At 44.6% G+C, this 17507-nt stretch overlaps 1 protein-coding gene across 1 annotated transcript in view; it reads right to left on the bottom strand.

Annotated features, from left to right (window-relative positions):
- The window catches only part of LOC135056792 (ovostatin-like), an 83199-nt gene that overhangs the window by 19438 nt on the left and 46254 nt on the right, over nucleotides 1–17507 (bottom strand). The window contains exons 19-28 of the mRNA XM_063962387.1: nucleotides 14418–14538; nucleotides 13201–13432; nucleotides 10065–10188; nucleotides 9847–9965; nucleotides 7236–7287; nucleotides 6906–6989; nucleotides 5646–5822; nucleotides 4206–4284; nucleotides 2813–2966; nucleotides 2105–2176 (exon numbers count right to left, since the gene is read on the bottom strand). Coding sequence (XP_063818457.1) covers nucleotides 2105–2176; nucleotides 2813–2966; nucleotides 4206–4284; nucleotides 5646–5822; nucleotides 6906–6989; nucleotides 7236–7287; nucleotides 9847–9965; nucleotides 10065–10188; nucleotides 13201–13432; nucleotides 14418–14538 — 1214 coding nt within the window. The remainder of the gene's footprint in view (nucleotides 1–2104; nucleotides 2177–2812; nucleotides 2967–4205; nucleotides 4285–5645; nucleotides 5823–6905; nucleotides 6990–7235; nucleotides 7288–9846; nucleotides 9966–10064; nucleotides 10189–13200; nucleotides 13433–14417; nucleotides 14539–17507) is intronic.

Genomic DNA, 17507 nt, shown 5'->3' with positions numbered 1-17507 from the left:
GTGGCGTGAAACTTTATGGCTATATAGTGGTCATGTCAAGTTACCACGGCTATAGATAGGCGTGTTGCTGCCATTGGACTGCAGTGTCCCCCCTTCCATTTAGTCAGTGCGGTCTTAACAGCATTGTATGGCCTGGGCAAAGCAATGTACTGGGGCCTCTACCCGCCCATTCACGGGAATAAAATGTAAAAAAATAAAAGTTGCAACTCACCCCTCCTGCAGTCTCGCACCATCTCTCAACATGTTTCTATACAGTGAATGGCTGTCAGCACTCCGATTGGTGGATAGCTTCAGCCATCTACCAATCAGCACGCTGACAGCCATTCAACGTCTGGCTGTAAGCTAGGAAGGTGGTAGAAAATGTATATTCACAATCAGAACAGCCAGGCAGCATTCTCTACCTTCCTCCCAAGGAGCTCCGGAGGCACAAACCCCCGGGAGCATCTGCTAAAAGGCCCTTAGAACCATGAGGCCCTGGGTAGCTGCCAAAGTGTCCATACTGTATGTTAAGATGGGATGCAGTTATGTGACCGGCGGTCAGGAGACCGCCGGTCACAACACCTCCCCCTACATCCCACCAACTGAGAATCCCAACAGCTGGCATGCCGACTAGCAGGGACTATTATGGAAATTAGAGAAATATGTGGTGATGGTCCTATCACACACATAGTGCGATACCATCACAAGACCAGATATTAAACATTGGTTGTAGAAACTGCAGTTCAAACATTTTGCTTACTGATTAAAAAAAAAAAAAAAATCCTGAAAAAAAATAAAAATAAAAAAAGCCATCACATAAGTATATGACCCCAAGTACTACGTCTCAGAATACTCTGTGATTGCAATCGTTTTAGCTCTGCTATAATACTTTAGGTTGTGCATAGGCAAACGCAGGGGGAGGGGAAGGGGGGTTCGGCTGCCCAGAAACTCCCCTACTCTTTGCCACCAGCTCAAATTATGACAAGAATAGCAATAGTATATAATACAATTACTAGATCTGCTGCCACAACATGCAGTTTGAGGGACAGAACAGAACTGCTGCACATGCCCAGTGGTAGCAGCTTCTTCTACTAGGTTTGCTGTGCGTGTGGATCCGAGTCCTCATTCACTGTACTGGACCAGAGAGTAGCTACCAGTAAGAAGAGACAGGAGCCTTCACATGAGGTGGGAGAATGTGTGCTTAAAATGTACAGTTCTGTCTCCTACTAGTTCTATTATATTTGTGTATTTATTTATTATGGGATGTTTAACCTTTGACCGCTATTTTTTAACTTATATTAAAGGTTTGATACAGCCTATATTATAGACCATCTATAGTGTTACATTTTAATACTGTATTCCATACAGTATCCAGTGTATAAAAAGGCCAATGTATACATTAACGTCCAGGGTCATTACTAAGTTCTTCTACCACTCCCCCCAGACTCCCGCTCCAACGTTCCGCAGAGTGGCAGATTGTGGATTGTATTTGGAAATCCCCCTCTAGAAATCCTGCATTTGCCCCTGTTGTGTAATGTGTAAATGGTTTAGACAAATGGACATTTAATCTGGGTTTGCCTTTTGTACGGTTACTAGTAAGAGAATTAGGCTTTATATATACACAGGGTGAATCAAAAGTCGCAGTACACCCTTTTTTTTTTTTTCAAAAACTCTGCCGGAAATGGGAAAAATGAATACTCCAGTAAGGAATGGGTGAGGTGGGCTATCTTTTAGGGCATGTACCAAACATGGGCGCCATCTTGAAATTGGCCATCTTGAATCTAAGTCAGTTTTTGAAACAAAAAGGGTGTACTGCGACTTTTGAATCACCCTGTACTTATCTTGGCAAGGGTAACATCCACACTTTGATCAATGTCAAACTAGAGGGGGACGAAGGGGTAGGGGGAAGAAGGGGGAGGAGACACCAGGACATACATCTATATACCCTTCCTTCTTCAGCCTCTGGTGAAATTTTAGTCATCTGAGGGGTACGGGACAGCAATAATTGTTCTATTGCAGAACGATGAAAGGAGGAGTGTAAAGGAACTGAGATGAGAAGTACACAATGAGCTTTGTGAACCTTTTATATATGTTCTGATTTCTTATAATGGAATAAGTTACTTACTCCTATGCTGTACTCCGTTTCCAGGAGGGTGATCGCCATGTAAGCTGTGGTATAAAGATCATTGTCCGATTCCTGTTTAAAAATAGAATACACATTTTAGCTTTTATTTTAAACCACAAGACGAGTCTAGTCACATGATTGTGCACCCCTTCCTCAAATACAGTCCCCATGATGCACATACTGCAGCCTGCTGCATACGTATGCCACAAGGAAATGTTTGGGACTAGGTCAAGTTCAGCTTAAAAAAAAGCTGGTGGGAAATTGGCGCTCACGCTAGGATTTTCCATTTGGTCTAAAGCAGCCAGATTGGTAATCATAAAATATAATTGTAGCCATACAGGGCCCATCAGACAAAGTGGGAGGTTTATTAAAAGGACACCTACATATTGGCGGTTACTTAAAGGGTTCGGCTTTCCTGGAACCAATAGGATTTCAGACACACTGCTGCTAAATTTTAAGCGGTAATCCATTATAAGGCTGAAATTGGAACCGATTACATAGCACACGTTAGGTTTATTTCCTTTTTTTTTGTTTGTTTTATCATTGCATTTATGCTTCTTTTGCTTGTTGAGTCTTTATTTTATGTACTAGGCTTTTTTAGTACATAAAATAACTATTTATGGGAAAAAAATAAAAAATCAATCATATCAGGTGCTAGAACATAGATGGGGTTTATTCAGTGTAGAACTTTCTATTAGGGCCACTCACCTCCATCGCAAAGACATTCCCACGGGCTTTAAAGCAGCCATTGTCAAGACGTTGAGTGTTCCCCAACCAGATGAGCATTTGCGGTGGTTTTGTCTCATCAATGTAAACGTATTTTTTAATTAGATTAAGCACCCTCAACGCAAAAGCAGTCAGCCTGTAGAAGGAACAAAACCTCTTAGCATACATTACAGCCTTGGGTGTGCGAAGTAACCAACCCTAAGCATAGTACAGTGAACATAACACTAAAAGTACAAATTGCTATAATGAAAGAGCGACTAGGTAAATATGTAACATTTCTAGTGAAATATCAGAATAAAAAAAAAGTATAAAATAAAATGAAAAAAAAAACGAGTTCATGGTCACGGAGAGATTTCTCTATACACAGCAGATTTTCTGCCGCTGAAGAACCCTACAGTTCAGAGCCAGATAAAGGGGGGAGAACAAAAGACATGTGCCCTGGGCCCCTTGTGTTCCAACTTTGTTTTAGAGTATGCTGTGACTGTCTGACCAATCTTGGCTCTTCTATAAACTGCCATGCAGAAGAAAAATGCAGGTGCACACTAAAAATACTAATAATCAGAATTATAATAATAAACTCTACAATCCAACATGGAGTTATAATAAGGCTTTGTAGTAGTATATGTTTGTATAAAGTGCAAGCCCACCTACCACGGCAAGATGAACCTTTATCAGGTGGGTCCCTAACATCCTGAATACTGACAAATCAAGAAATGTATCCAGGATTTACCTTTCATAGTTCCCATTCTAATGTGTAGCCTTGAAATGAACATACATTAATTAAAATCACCTAAGAGCGGGTAGGTGTATGGTCCTTGCATAGCAGTCTACACCTGCATAATACCCAAGCAGAAGTCTGAACAGATTGCACTTTTGGACAACTATACTTCTGTGTTTCTGTGTCTCCTCCAGCAAGCAGAGCCTGATAAACCAATAGGCTGATGGGCCTGAAAGTGGCTGTTGGGGGCAATTTTATAGGTAGATGGGCTCGCCCTCGCCGTTGTAAGAAATGGGCAAACGCCATCTGAATTTGGCGTTGGCTCATGCAGGCAAAATTCGCACTATGGGGACGGCTGTGGCCCTGGCTGGCGACAGGATAGCAGAAGATCTCCTATCTACCATTTTTGTACATTTTGAAAGGTATGCCTAGTTTCCAAATTTTTTAAGGACAGAATTGCTCAATAGATATAGGACCCTGGAACCTACATTGATATAGCTCCTTTCCTTATATCAGAACTTTGTTACTCCGTCCTAGAGTGTAACCTGTAACCTACCCAGGCAAGCAATGCCCCATATCACCCCCCCCCCCCCCCCAAAAAAAAAAAAAATCTACTTCCTTAGACCACTGCAAACTTTTACACACTTCTGCTCTTACCATGTATTCCCTTCTCTTCCCATATTCCTGAATAGATTAAAGGAGGGACCATTGGAAAAGGAAAGCAGACGATAATACCCTAGAAAAGAGAAGACCACAAGGAAATACAGTATTAATCTTATTTTCTAGCAAGGCCATATCATGGGAATGCATCTGGACTGGCCAACTGTGCAAGAACATGCTTCCTATAGACAGCGCTACACATAATGTCACAGGAAGTCTCCGCAATGTGTGCATTACATGAACCATTGAAGGCGTTTAATTGAAAAATATTTTGCACTTAACCACACCTTCCGGCACATAGGTCTCCATTACTGATACGGTTAGATGTTGCTCAGGTCCTAAATCATTTTGTCCTATTAGTGCATTTTACTTGTACCCCTTTTCCACTAGCTCGAAAACCTGGGTTTTTGCACAGGGGTGCGCATCGACCCGGATTTTGGCGGTGGAAACGGCTCCCTCAGAAAATATCTGGGTCAAGTGACCCAGGAATCCTACCCGGGTATCTACCTAGGTTGGACTCGGGAATGACCCAGGTAAGGGTCTAGTGTAAACGGGTTACCCGTGTCATCCGACCCGAGAGGTTTGGGGGGGACAGAGCATGCGGTCAGCACTGCTGTCTGTCCTGCTATGCAGACAGCAGAGCTGGCCGGGACAGTGTGTGTCGGAGGCTGGGGGCAGCCCAGCAGCTTCCAGAGTGCTGGGCTTGCCCCCAGCGTGATGGTGGGCAGCATCAAATTGGGGGGCATGGCCTAACGCAGAGGTTCTCGAACTCGGTCCTCGGGGGCCCACACAGTGCATGTTTTGCAAGTCTCCTCATAGAATCACAAGTGAAATAATTAGCTCCACCTGTGGACCTTTTAAAATGTGTCAGTGAGTAATTAATACACCTGTGCACCTGCTGGGTTACCTGCAAAACATGCACTGTGTGGGCCCACGAGGACCAAGTTTGAGAACCTCTGGCCTAACGGGACTGAGGCCATGCCCCGAGGGTCCCGATCTGACAGTTTTCTGGCGCTTGGAGATGACGTCATCTCCAAGCGCCGGCCAGAAGACACTGCACCTGGGTGCAGTGTAAACGGAGCCGACCCGGGATATTCCGGGTCGGCGCCGTTGTGGAAAAGGGGTCCATCTCAGGTATGACCTGACTTGGAACCGTGTTCCAAATTCCTGGTCAGACCCGCAACTTCTAGTGGAAAAGGGGTATTAGTGTCAAATATCATCCAGTCCTATTGGGAGTTACCATTTTATCCAAAAACTTTGTACAGAGGATTTTTTTTTTTTTTTTAAATGAAACGTGTCCACAGGCCACACCCCTGGCATGACGGTTTAGAAGTCTTTAATCTCCAACTGACTCCACCATTTGAGGAAAGCCTATTATTTGATAATATCTCTCTATGGGTAGACTACTATCGCCTTTGACATTCGCACTCAGCTCACCCTCAGACATGTAACCCTTTGCCTTCTCCAGTATCTTATCCGTTAGCTGGTTTGTGGTGTTGAGGTAATCCAGCACAGCCGGAATGGGGGCCACCAGGGCAAGATTCTGTTCTGCACATCCATGAGGCTTTTGGACCATATCCTGGAGGTTTTGTAATGAGAGAGCAAACATATCGCCTGTAAGAAAAACAAAACAAAAAAACACAAGACGTCAATGGAGTCCGAGATTTCGGGGAAGAGAATCGTGAAACATTGTGGTCAGATTCCTGCATCTGTAATCTACGTTTACCCAGAGCACAAGAGCTACAGTATTCTTATGGTACCCAATGTGCAACAGCCAAAAAAATCCGACAGCAGAGTGATACAGTATATAAACAAACAGGACTGCCATCTTCCAGAGACTAATTTCACTATTGTGCGGCGGCCATTTTGGCTGTGATTTTTGTCGTGGCTGCAACGCCCAACGTGGGACTCCTGACAGGTGAGTAGTAAAACATGTGGGCAGTGTGGGCCCCCCCCCCCTGGACCCCTGCACCCCACACATTGCACCCATTATAGAAACGCCAGTGGTGGTAAGTGTGAGAGATGCTAGAGGTTGGAGTATTTGTAAAGTTTGGCAGATGAAAGATTAAGGTTTTTGGGACAGAAAATTGAGACTTTAGAGGCCCATCTATCAACTAGTGCTAAAACTCATTATGTATGATAAGTGGTGCTCCAGCCAATCAGCTCTCAACAGTCATGTGTTCCGCTCCCAACTGTCATGTGTTTGAAAAATGACCGTTAGGAGCGGATTGTGAGTGATAAATGGTGCTCCAGCCAATGAGTTATAACTAGTTGATAAATAAGCCCCTTAATGTCAAAAGCAGAAGTCTGGAATAGAATAAAAGTTCTAAAATCCTGTGAGGACTTCGAGACAGATCATACCACTCAGGTAAAGATCGAAACAGCCAAAGACAGAGATCCACAAACACAAGTAAAATGATAATGGCCCTGATTTATCGAGCCTTGGAGAGTGATAATTAGCACGGTGATAAAGTACCAGCCAATCAGCTCCTAACTGTCATTTTTTAAACACAGCCTGTGGCATAGCAGTTAGGAGCTGATTGGTTGGTACTTTATCACTATGCTATTTCTCACTCTCCAAGGCTTGATAAATTGGGGCCATGGTGAATTTTGAGAAGAGGTTTTGTCTCCCAATAACACGTAAGTTTGCTCTAAAAATGGATGATGCAAAATGATGGTTTTACAGCAGCCACTCACCACTAGCAGTAACAGCAGCAGACGGTGAGTCGGGCACCACGTTCTCTGGTAGACTTATACTGACGGGTATCCGATGGTTTTTGCCTGTAATACAAGAAGACGGAGGAAAGACACAGTCACACACTACATGAACGAATCAGCAACGTAAGGACTTTCGTATTGACTTCCTTAGTGTGTGTATGAGTGAGGGGATGCCACCAAACACACCCCGGCCCCCACACACATAACAGAGCACCGCCACAATGACCGAGAATTAGACATTAGTTTTATCTGGTGAGAAAGATATATATATATATATATTTTTTTTTTTTTTTTTTCTTTCACACTTACTTTGCGCCAGCACTAGATTGCTCAGAGTCAGCTCTCTCCGGATACCTTCAGGCTTGTAAAGGAGAGAGAAAGAAAGATTACTTATCCCATAGTGAGGACACGCCACATACAGTCCCTCAGACTTCTTCAAGTTTATGCCCTTATTTATTAATGAGTGATAAATTTCACTGTGAATGATAAGTTGCACCAGCCAATCTGCTCCTAACTCAGCTTATTAAAAACTGAGGCCAGATCCTTAATGCTGGGTACACACTGGCCGTTACATCGGATATTCAATTGAACGGCTGATATATCGTGGGTGCGTCGGCGGGTGTGTAAGTCCGATATGTCTGTATTGACATCACAGCCAATGTCCAGTTTGTCTGCAGAAATACATCTGCGCATCGTGCCGAGTGTTCGGGAGGTCTGCCGAGGCCGCCGGTAACTGACCGCACAACTGGGCGGGTATATGTAAATGGCCGCCCAGTTGTTACTTCAAGCAAAGCACATCGGGCCGGCGACTGGTAAGTGTGTATGTACTTTCGGATGACGGATGGCCAATCAGTCGGCTTAATGTGTACCCAGCGTAAGACATCTTTAATATGTGATTATACCTGTAATAAAAAGACTTGAACCCTTTCCCCATACTTGCCTACTTTTGAAAAAGCATTTCAGGGAGATGTGAAAGTAACACCTATCAGCACGGATGTGTACTGCTACATCTGAGAGGCTTGTCATAAACATGACTTACATCCATATGTAAATGAGCCCCAAAATTTGTAAGATCTACTTGTTAATGAAAAGACAGTGATAATTTTCAGGAATTCTTTGTGTATTGTGTATTACAAGAGGTTCCATATACTGTAAGTGGCCACGGGAAACCTTATTTAAAATATATGTAGCCATAGGGATCATTGTGCTTTATAACCAATGCAGGGACATGGCACTGATAAGCCCATTTCAATGTATGTATCTCTGACTTTTTCATTTTCCCAAGAATGTAAAGGTCCCCGCACACTTTGTCGCGTCGCAGGGCATAGCACCGGCAGTTCAGGTGCGATGAAATTGCACCAGAACTGCCAAAGTGATCACCATGCGATAGATCGCATGGTAATCACATGATGAGCATGTCACCGCTGAGTGGGAGCGGCCAGAGTCTGGTGCCCATCGCAGTGCGATATATAGCATGTGTTTTTAAAAACACCTGAGATCGCACTGCGATTCGATAATTATTAAGTACAGCACATACTATCTTGAGACGTGAATTTTGACCGGATTGCCCGCGCATCATGTTGAAAGGTACCTAAAATGTACATACAATTCTTCGATTTACAACTCGCGGCACACTAAACAACATTAAATATTGCCAAGGCACATTAAAATATAATGGTGATGCATGGTGCAGTTGCATGTCCTAGGATGTCATGTCACAGCTTCTCCATAGGTAACGCCTGAGCCACATCGGAGTAAGCCATAAGAGCCCAACACTTCCCGGGCCCAAAATTAGAACTGGCTCTGCAACCACTAAACCCACCAGTATTGATTGTTCCATGGCCTCAGTAGCGGCAAAACCCTGACGGGCCGGGCTATGCTTCTATGGCGGCACAACTGGAGACTGCTCAGGGCACACTAGTGTGCCACGGCACAGTGGTTGAAACACACTGGACTACAGTATTCAGGGAGTGAGGGAGATTGCTACTATTTCAGGGAGTCTCCTGCAGAATGAGGGAGGGTAGGCAACTATGCCTTTCCCATTTGTTACAAATGAATTTCCACCATATGTGCTTTACATACAGGTGAAACTCAGAAAATTAGAATATCGTGCAAAATTTCATTTATTTCAGTAATTCAACTTAAAAAGGGAAACTAATATATTATATAGACTCATTACATGCAAAGTGAGATATTTCAAGCATTTATTGGTTATAATTTTGATGCAGGGGGCCAGTGTGCACCACTATTATAGATGTGCCCATGCTGCCAGAGTTTATATAATACATACTTCTTAGGGTATAGGAGGGTGAATGCCCTTGCTGTATAACTTGTGACCAGTAGATGGCACTGCGGGATACTTACATTGCATGTTACAGTAATAAGTTGCTTTAAGCCTTCTGGGCTTGCACTTTTATACACTTAATATGGCTTAAATCAGTTTTCAGAGAGATCCGACAACCTACTGTACACCAGTTTACAAGTTGCCACAATACAAATAAAACCGGTCTCATGTATTTAGGGGTGTGGTCGACAGGGTCTAGGTCGATAGGTCAAAAGGTCAACATGAGTTTTTCATGTTTTTTTGTTGTTGTTTTCTCCATAGTGTGACCGGGAACCCCAATTAGTGCACCGTGTCCCATTGCACGCGGCAAAGGATACTATTCCCAATCGTAGTCCGCGTGGATCAAAAAAAGAAAAAAAAAGTGAAAAGATCATGTCGACCTTTTGACCTGGAGACCCTGTAGACGTTGAAACCCTGTCGAACTAGTTACTGTCGACAAATAGTGGTCAACCTAAACATTGTTGACCTAGTTACTGTCGACCTAGAGACCGGATGCTGTATTTAGACCTAGAACAATGTGGAATTAGACACCCCGCACCCTGTACACATACAGTACTACCACCAACAGGGTCTCACCTCCACAAGAATGCTCTGCACAACAGTGTCCTTGCGTGGCGACTGGGAGGAGTCATTAGGGCCATCGCAAGTCTGACCGATGTGGGTTGTCTGAGCAGACACTGTGAAATTGATCTCACCTGTGCGGGGAAAAGGCAGAATGATCTAGAGATTGATATAAACCGTGAAATTATATGTTCTATATTTAAAAATATAAAGTATTGTGTCCCTGGGCATACCAATGTTGTTCGCTTGAACTTCCCAGGTATACGTGGCTCTTTCATTAGAGCAAATACAGGCACCCTGCTCTCCGCCCTTCAGTTCCGCAGTAAATGCGCTGGACTTTTCCATGGTCACTTGGACCTAATCAAAAAACAGCAAGGCAAAACATTACTCACATACAGTAAGAGGAGGAGACGTCCTAAAGTAACAGCATCAGAACTGTAATAAATAGCGAAACCACTTTGGGTTATTGTCAAAACAACAGACTATGAATTTTCCATACACTCAGGGGCGTAATTACATTGGGTGCAGGGGGTGCTGTTGCTATGGGGCCAGAGCCATGGGCGACCCACCTCTCCTGCACCTCGCTGGACCTGGTTTGATTTTGTCCCTTTCTGCAGTGTGTTCTATGCTGTGTATTAAATACAGGGATGCCGAATGTCTATCAGTCTACAAACGCCTTTCCATGATAATAGTATGTTTAATAGAATGTACTAAATTAGTACATTAGACCATGGAGAGTCGTCTGTCGACCAGTGTCAGACTGAGGAATGAAGGGTCCACCAGGAAATGCAGTGGTAGAGGCCCAAGATCAGGGTGTTTGGCCAGCCACCACAGAGGGACTTGGCCAACCATTAGAGGAGACCTGCAAAGAACAGGGACCCTTTATAAAAGGAGGGGACAAGAGTGTGACAGGAACACCCACTTTGGCAGTAGGGCTAACCTCTGTGTTGTTTCCGTGCAAACATATCAAGCACCTAAGTTCATCCATCAAGATCCTGCGCGACCAAGCTAATGAACTCAAGGGGGGGGGGGAGATTTTGGATGGGGTGGGGGACGACACCCCTGGGGATTGCCCCTGTACACCTATGGGCCAGTCTGACCCTGCTGTAGATTGTTTCAAAGGCTCTTTCTGCCAACCTTGAAGTGGATCTTGTGCAACATGTATGATGTCGAAGAGCTAAGCAGGAACTCACCAAGAACATTGAGGAGTGGCGAGTAGCAAGGGGACTGTGTGCCCTACTGTGACTTGGGGGGCCACAATATGAACTGGTATTATGGTGTGACTTAATGTGATATGGGGGCATTGTATGACATACGATGAACTAGGGGATAATTGAACGGATGTGGATAGAGGTGTCTCTAGAAGCCTTGGAAATACCTTCAAGATGTTGCTATGGGGTCCACAAAGTTTTAGGTAATCAAGCCCCTGCATACACTTCTCTACAAGTGTGCCTTTTTTGCCACCATGTTCATGCACAGGTAGGGATGGGAACACCACCCCTCCTAGCTTTCCGAAGTTATGTACTGTAAGAGTTGCTCTCAGTGATTAAGATGAGAAAAGGTTGGAGGACGTCGCCCTTCAGAGAGGGAATGCGATTACAGCCTCTGGCGCATTTAGGAAGAGAAAGGAAACATATAGAGCAGCTGTTCCCAACCTGTGGTACATGTACCCCAGGGGGTACGCTGCGGACTGGTCGGGGGTACTTTAAAACAATGCCGGTAATGGCAGAAGAAGCCTCTCTTCAGCGTCCCCCCGACGCATGCACTGTCACGCTTGGAGGACGCCGGGTCACGCAGCCACTGCTGGAGGAAGGAGCTGTCCACGGAGGAACTCTTAGAACGTGGAAGAATAGAATAGAAATGTAAAATATTTTACTTTTCCAAAATACAAATAAAGTTACCTTTCCCCTGCTGTCCCAAACTGTCCCCTAATATTCTGCTGCCTGAAGTGAGGTGATCACTACCCCACATTGCTCTCGCGTGTACTTTAATGCAATCAAATATCTGTATACTGAAAGGCTCTCACCTTTATCCTTTACTGAACATTTACAAAAATCATAACGTGGATGGTAGCTGGAGATATTAGTCCAATATCTCAGATACCACATGTAGCTATATCTGTACCTGTGTGGGGATTATACCTTCCAACACTCATATGACTGTATCAAATCGGGCCTTAGGTTAGATTATTTAGCTAACCTAAGAACATTACTACCTAACAAAAACTTTTCTGGCGTGGACAGATCGGTGGGTGGGGGGGGGGGGGGGGGGGGAGGAATATGAGGCGAGGGGATACTCAAATGAAAAACCTAACCAGGGGGTATGGGAGAGAAAAAAAGGTTGGGAACCGCTAATATAGAGGGTTATGTTATTAGTTCCAAGATTACAGAAAAAGGCAGGATTGCAGTTTGCCACTAAATTAAAGAAGCCGTTACAAGGCTGGTTCTGCTTTATATAGTAATTGGTGCTTTCAAATTTTGCAGAAAATTTGCCAAAATCCCACCAGTTCTGTAAGCTCAGAACCTAAAACTTGGATTATTGGGAAAACATGGGTGATGAGAACCACTGGCCTAGTCAGACAGATCTTTAATGCCCATTTAGCTCTGTGCATTGGCTACAAAAGATCATATCTAATAGCAGCGAAAACGTGTAAATTCTACTAGCACCAAGATGGATTTCCACTTTAAGTTCTTGCCCATTTTTTATCCTAAAACACTGCTGTTTGACACATTTACGGATGTGTCCTCATACATCATTGGTGCAGTCGTGCCAAACTGTCCCTCCCAGTGCGCCAGGTCCCAAGAGAGACTGTAAGCATCTGGTGTCTTTGTACCCAACTGCTCTGAGTAATTGAATATACAACACTTCTGTGTGTGACCGTGTCTCTGAGTCTGTATACAACGCGCTACGATGCACCAGTCGCCTGGTGCAGGCCGGTCACGCTGCATGGCGTTTTTAGGCTAGATGTACGAGGACAAATCTCTAGATAAGTTATATACTAGGGTGCGGGGAAATTTAGGTACTTTATTTCATGTTCCACATTACATTAGGCTGTAGGCACACAGAAGTGCACTGCAAGATCCCCTGAATGTTGCAAGAAAGACAGGTCTCTTGCAAGGTAGGACTGTTGATCCCACATACCCTTGCAAAGTATGACTGACGGTTGGTCCCACATATAGAACTTAGCGGTGAAGCTCTTGTGATCTCTTCATACAACACTAAATGCAGTTTTTCCAGGTGACCACATACATTATAACAACTAGAGTTGTACACTGTTGCCCAGTGCAAAACCATAGCCCCCAAAACTGCTGTGAAACATGGTTGTTTGTTCCAAACACCACAAACATGGCATCAGAACCCACTGCTCACCTTGACGCATTGATCCATGTAGTTGCGCACAATAACAGGAAGAACCAAGGTTTCTCCTCTGATGAAGGAATATGGCAGAGATAGCTCCACGAAGAAGGGCAGGAACGTAGTATAGTTAGCTGGATATTTGGTCATGCCAAAACCACCCTCATCGGACAAACAGAACGCAGATCCTTGCCACTTTGTGATTGTGTCTGGCACCTTCTCCGATACGGAACCACGACCCTCAGTGCTGAGACAAGTAAAAAAAAAAAAATCATAATAAATATATATTTTTTATTTTAACACAAAACACTATAAGCTCTTCATACACAGATTCTATTTTTAACATTTAATCTGAAGTTATTGAAATGGAGGATGTTCTCATTTATATTTCCCAAATCGGAAGACTTATGTGGACTTATGTGCCTGATTCAGTGCTGCACGCATTGCTGATGTACACTTTTTGTTGTTGCTATAAGTGTTCAAAAATCCTCAAAAACTCTCATGACGCGTACACACAAAGGAGCCGTGATGATGGAGACACTCAGGAACTTCAGGCACTTCTTGGAAAACTGTTGGGTGTTCCTCAGCAATGTCTAAACAGATGCATACAGACAGACCGTCTTATGAGAGAGTGTTGCAGGGGTGTTGCTGGAGTGGCTGCATAAAGAGATGCTCAGTTGTTCACTTAAGAGACCATTCTCATTGCCATAGGGGGCTGGTGCAAGTTTACATGGTGCAACAGATAGTGGAAACTAAAGAAGCACCAGGCGGTACAACAGCACCTACAGACACACGAAGTGAGCATCACACACACACTTACTCCAGGGTGGTGATCCCCACCAGAGCACCCTGAACATCAGCTAGGTGCTTTCCCCCTATATGTGAATTGCTTGCTATCACCTGTAGCTACACAACAGCTGTAGCCAATGACTGGAGGGCATGGCAGTGATGCTGGTACAGAATGGTCATACTGGCCAATGTGATCTTGGCATAGTCTTGAAAACAACCAACCCTATTAATTTGATGACCAATATGGAACTCCATGGGGCCTATTGATCAAGCCTTGGAGAGTGATAAAGTACCAGCCAATCAGCTCCTAACTGCCATGTTACAGGCAGTGTTTGAAAAATGACAGGAGCTGATTGGCTGGTTCTTTATCATCATGCTATTTATCACTCTCCGAGGCTTGATAAATCTGGGCCTAATATGAGTGCAGGAATGTTTATACTTACTTAAGATTTAGCATAAGCCACATGAAAGCCTCAGCAAAGTTTGTTCGGACCGTTTCAACTGGAGCAGAACCACCACGAGCGCTGTATCCTACAGAAAGACTACTGTCTGCCAGAACACTTTCTTTTGAGGCAATACATGTGGGATATAAGTAGAGAAAGGATTTACTAGGTTATCCTTCACAGCATATAATATAACAAGCCAAGTTATGTACCGACACTAAACAGGATTCTGTGGAGACCTGCTGGAATGGCATGAACACCAGTAATAATTGTACATGGGCCAAAAATTACTAAGCAGCGGATTGTAAAACCCGGTGGTTTTGTGGCGGTTATGCAATCGGACAAAACAGTCTAGAAAGCACACTTAAATTAATTTCAAGGCACCATTGATTTAGGCCAGAGACAAAATACAATAGAGTAGAAAACACAGATTTTTGAAGCAGTTTTGAGAACACCATAAGACCCGCTGGGGAGAGAAAGAAAAAAAAATGACTAGCCTTAGGCAGGCGCGTTTGCTGAAACAGCAGGTAAATTAATTGATTTGGACAGGCAACAATTTATTGGACAGAAATATCATCCAATTGGGCAATGGAGGATTAGGAGGTCTCTCACCAGACATGACTGGTCTTTAACAGAAATAGGGGTCTATTCATGAAGCAGTGAAAAGTGTGGAGAAGTGAGCCTGTGGAGAAGTTGCCCATGGCAACCAATCAGCTGCTCCATACAATTGTATAGTATGCAAATTATAAATGTTACTTCAATGCTGATTGGTTGCCATGGGCAACTTCTCCACACTTCACTGCTTCATGAATAGACCCCATGGGGTATATTCAACTGAAGTCAGATCCATTCTGACATTCATTTGTTGGAATGGATCAGACAAGGGCTATTCAATGCCATCTCAATTCGACTTTAAAAAAAGTCGAACTGATATGTGGGAGCAGAGACGGGGGGAGAGCAGCGGCTAGAGCAGCGTAGCTGGAGGATGTGTCACAGCCGCCGCTCACGGCAGCATCCACCCGGCTCCAGCAGGTATTGCTTTCTGGAGCCGGGTGGTCACTGCCATGAGCGGCGGCTGTGACACATCCTCCAGCTACGCTGCTATAGCCACTGCTGTAGCGCTGCTCCCCCCCCTCCCCCCTCATCTCAATCCGACTGTTTTTAAAGTCAGATTGAGATAGCCAAAAGGGGACCAAAACCTGTCGGTTTTGGCCCCGTTTTCGACAGAAGCACGCGGATCGGCAGCTATTACACTGATCCATGTGCTTTTTGACAAGTCGAATTCCTCGACTTGTCGTATAATTTGGGATTATATTGAATAGGTCGGAACCCCTTCCAACCTAAAAAAAGTAGAAAACTGACGTCTTTTCGACAGAACCCATAAACACTATACAGTACTCACAAAATATATCACACACAGTACTTAGACTATATGGAAAATGACACCTCAAATAGACAAATACAGAAGAAATAAGACAATTTATTAGCAAATCCCCTTATAGCTTTCTCCTTAATGTTTCCTATAAAAACCTTTGGGGGTAATTCAGATCTGATCATAGATGTGCCAAATTTAGCACATCTACGATCAGTCACTCAGACATGCGGGGGGGACGCCCAGCACAGGGCTAGTCCGCCCGCACGTCAGGCCCTAAACCCCCCCTCCCCCACCGCAAGGGTGCAAAAGCATCACACAGCGGTGATACTTTCGCACCTGGCGAGTAGCTCCCTGCCTGTGCTGCACTGGCAGGCAGATACTCGCCGTGTCCCGGGTCACAGCTACTGCGTGTAACGTCACACAGCTGCCGCAGCCGCAATGGTCCGGACACGCCTGCGTTGTCCGGACCACGCCCTGCCAATGACATTCTAACGCAGTTGGCACACCCCCTCCCGCCTTGCGACTGCCTCGGGCAGTCAATCAGGCAGATGCGATCGCAGCCCTGAAATGCTGTTAGCATCTCACCGGGCTCCCAGGGTGCACGCGCACACTCCACAAAGGGCTTCAGACTGCGATCGCTGCCGCAAAATTACTGTAGGCCCTTTATCCTTCTCCACTTACACTCCTCAGAGACCAACAAAGTGAAAGTAACCAGCTGTCTGTTTCTATGATGTCAGGTGAATGTTTCTATAAAATCACCATTAATTGAATAGGAACAGAATAGCTTCTAACCTGCAGAGGTTACAATGGAAACCGCTGGCACATAAAACATGTTATGGTGCATTGTCATTTAGAAACAGCTGAGGATTGACAGTGGATTCAGTTTAGACACCAAAACTGCTGCTTAGTAAATTGTAGCAGTTAGACCTGGAAACCGCCATTAATTGAGTTTCCAAATGACAACAAAAACAAAACTTAGTAAATTTAGCCCAGAGACCTATTTCAAAAAGGCGAGAAAACCAAATTGAATGCAAGTACTTCCCGCAGTTCTGGCTGATTTCATCCGGTCGTCGCAGTATACAAGCCTTACAAGATAATCTAGGATGGCGTTTCAATAGGTTATTTAATCGCTGTGCAAAGACTTAAAATACAAACTAGACATACACCCAATCATTACTTCAATAGAGGGCTAAGGGCGGTATCCAAATAGCCACGCTGAATTACAGTACTGCGCAGTGTTGGACTGGGGCATGAAGGGCCCACCAGGGGGATGCAGCGATATGGGGCCCATGTTTAGGGGCGTGGCCAGCTGCCATAGAGGTCTGGCTAACCATTAGAGAGTGCCTAGCCTGGGCCCCTTGATAAATATAAATAGTAAATACTGCTAGTGCATGCATGATAATGTACACTATAGTCTTCTGCAGTATAAGGTAATATATGTATAATTCAAGTGCACAGTCTGGAACCTGATCCCTCCATGAGGAGGTGGGGGCACCCGGGCAGTGGGGCCCACCGGTGGTTTCCCCTGTACCCTTGTGGGCCAGTCCAAGCCTGGTACCGCGGCTATTGGATTTGCCCAGGTCCTCTGGCACGTGAAGCATAATCCTCGATAAGATGAAATAAGAGCCGCGATAACACATGGGTCCAGGATACTTATCTCAGATTCCATGTGTTATCGGACAAAAAAACTGGACATTTTTATCCCCCCTCCCCAA

This window comes from Pseudophryne corroboree, chromosome 3 (genome assembly GCF_028390025.1).
Source record: "Pseudophryne corroboree isolate aPseCor3 chromosome 3, aPseCor3.hap2, whole genome shotgun sequence".
Classification (NCBI taxonomy): domain Eukaryota; kingdom Metazoa; phylum Chordata; class Amphibia; order Anura; family Myobatrachidae; genus Pseudophryne; species Pseudophryne corroboree.
This window is presented reverse-complemented; position numbering and strand designations above follow the sequence as displayed.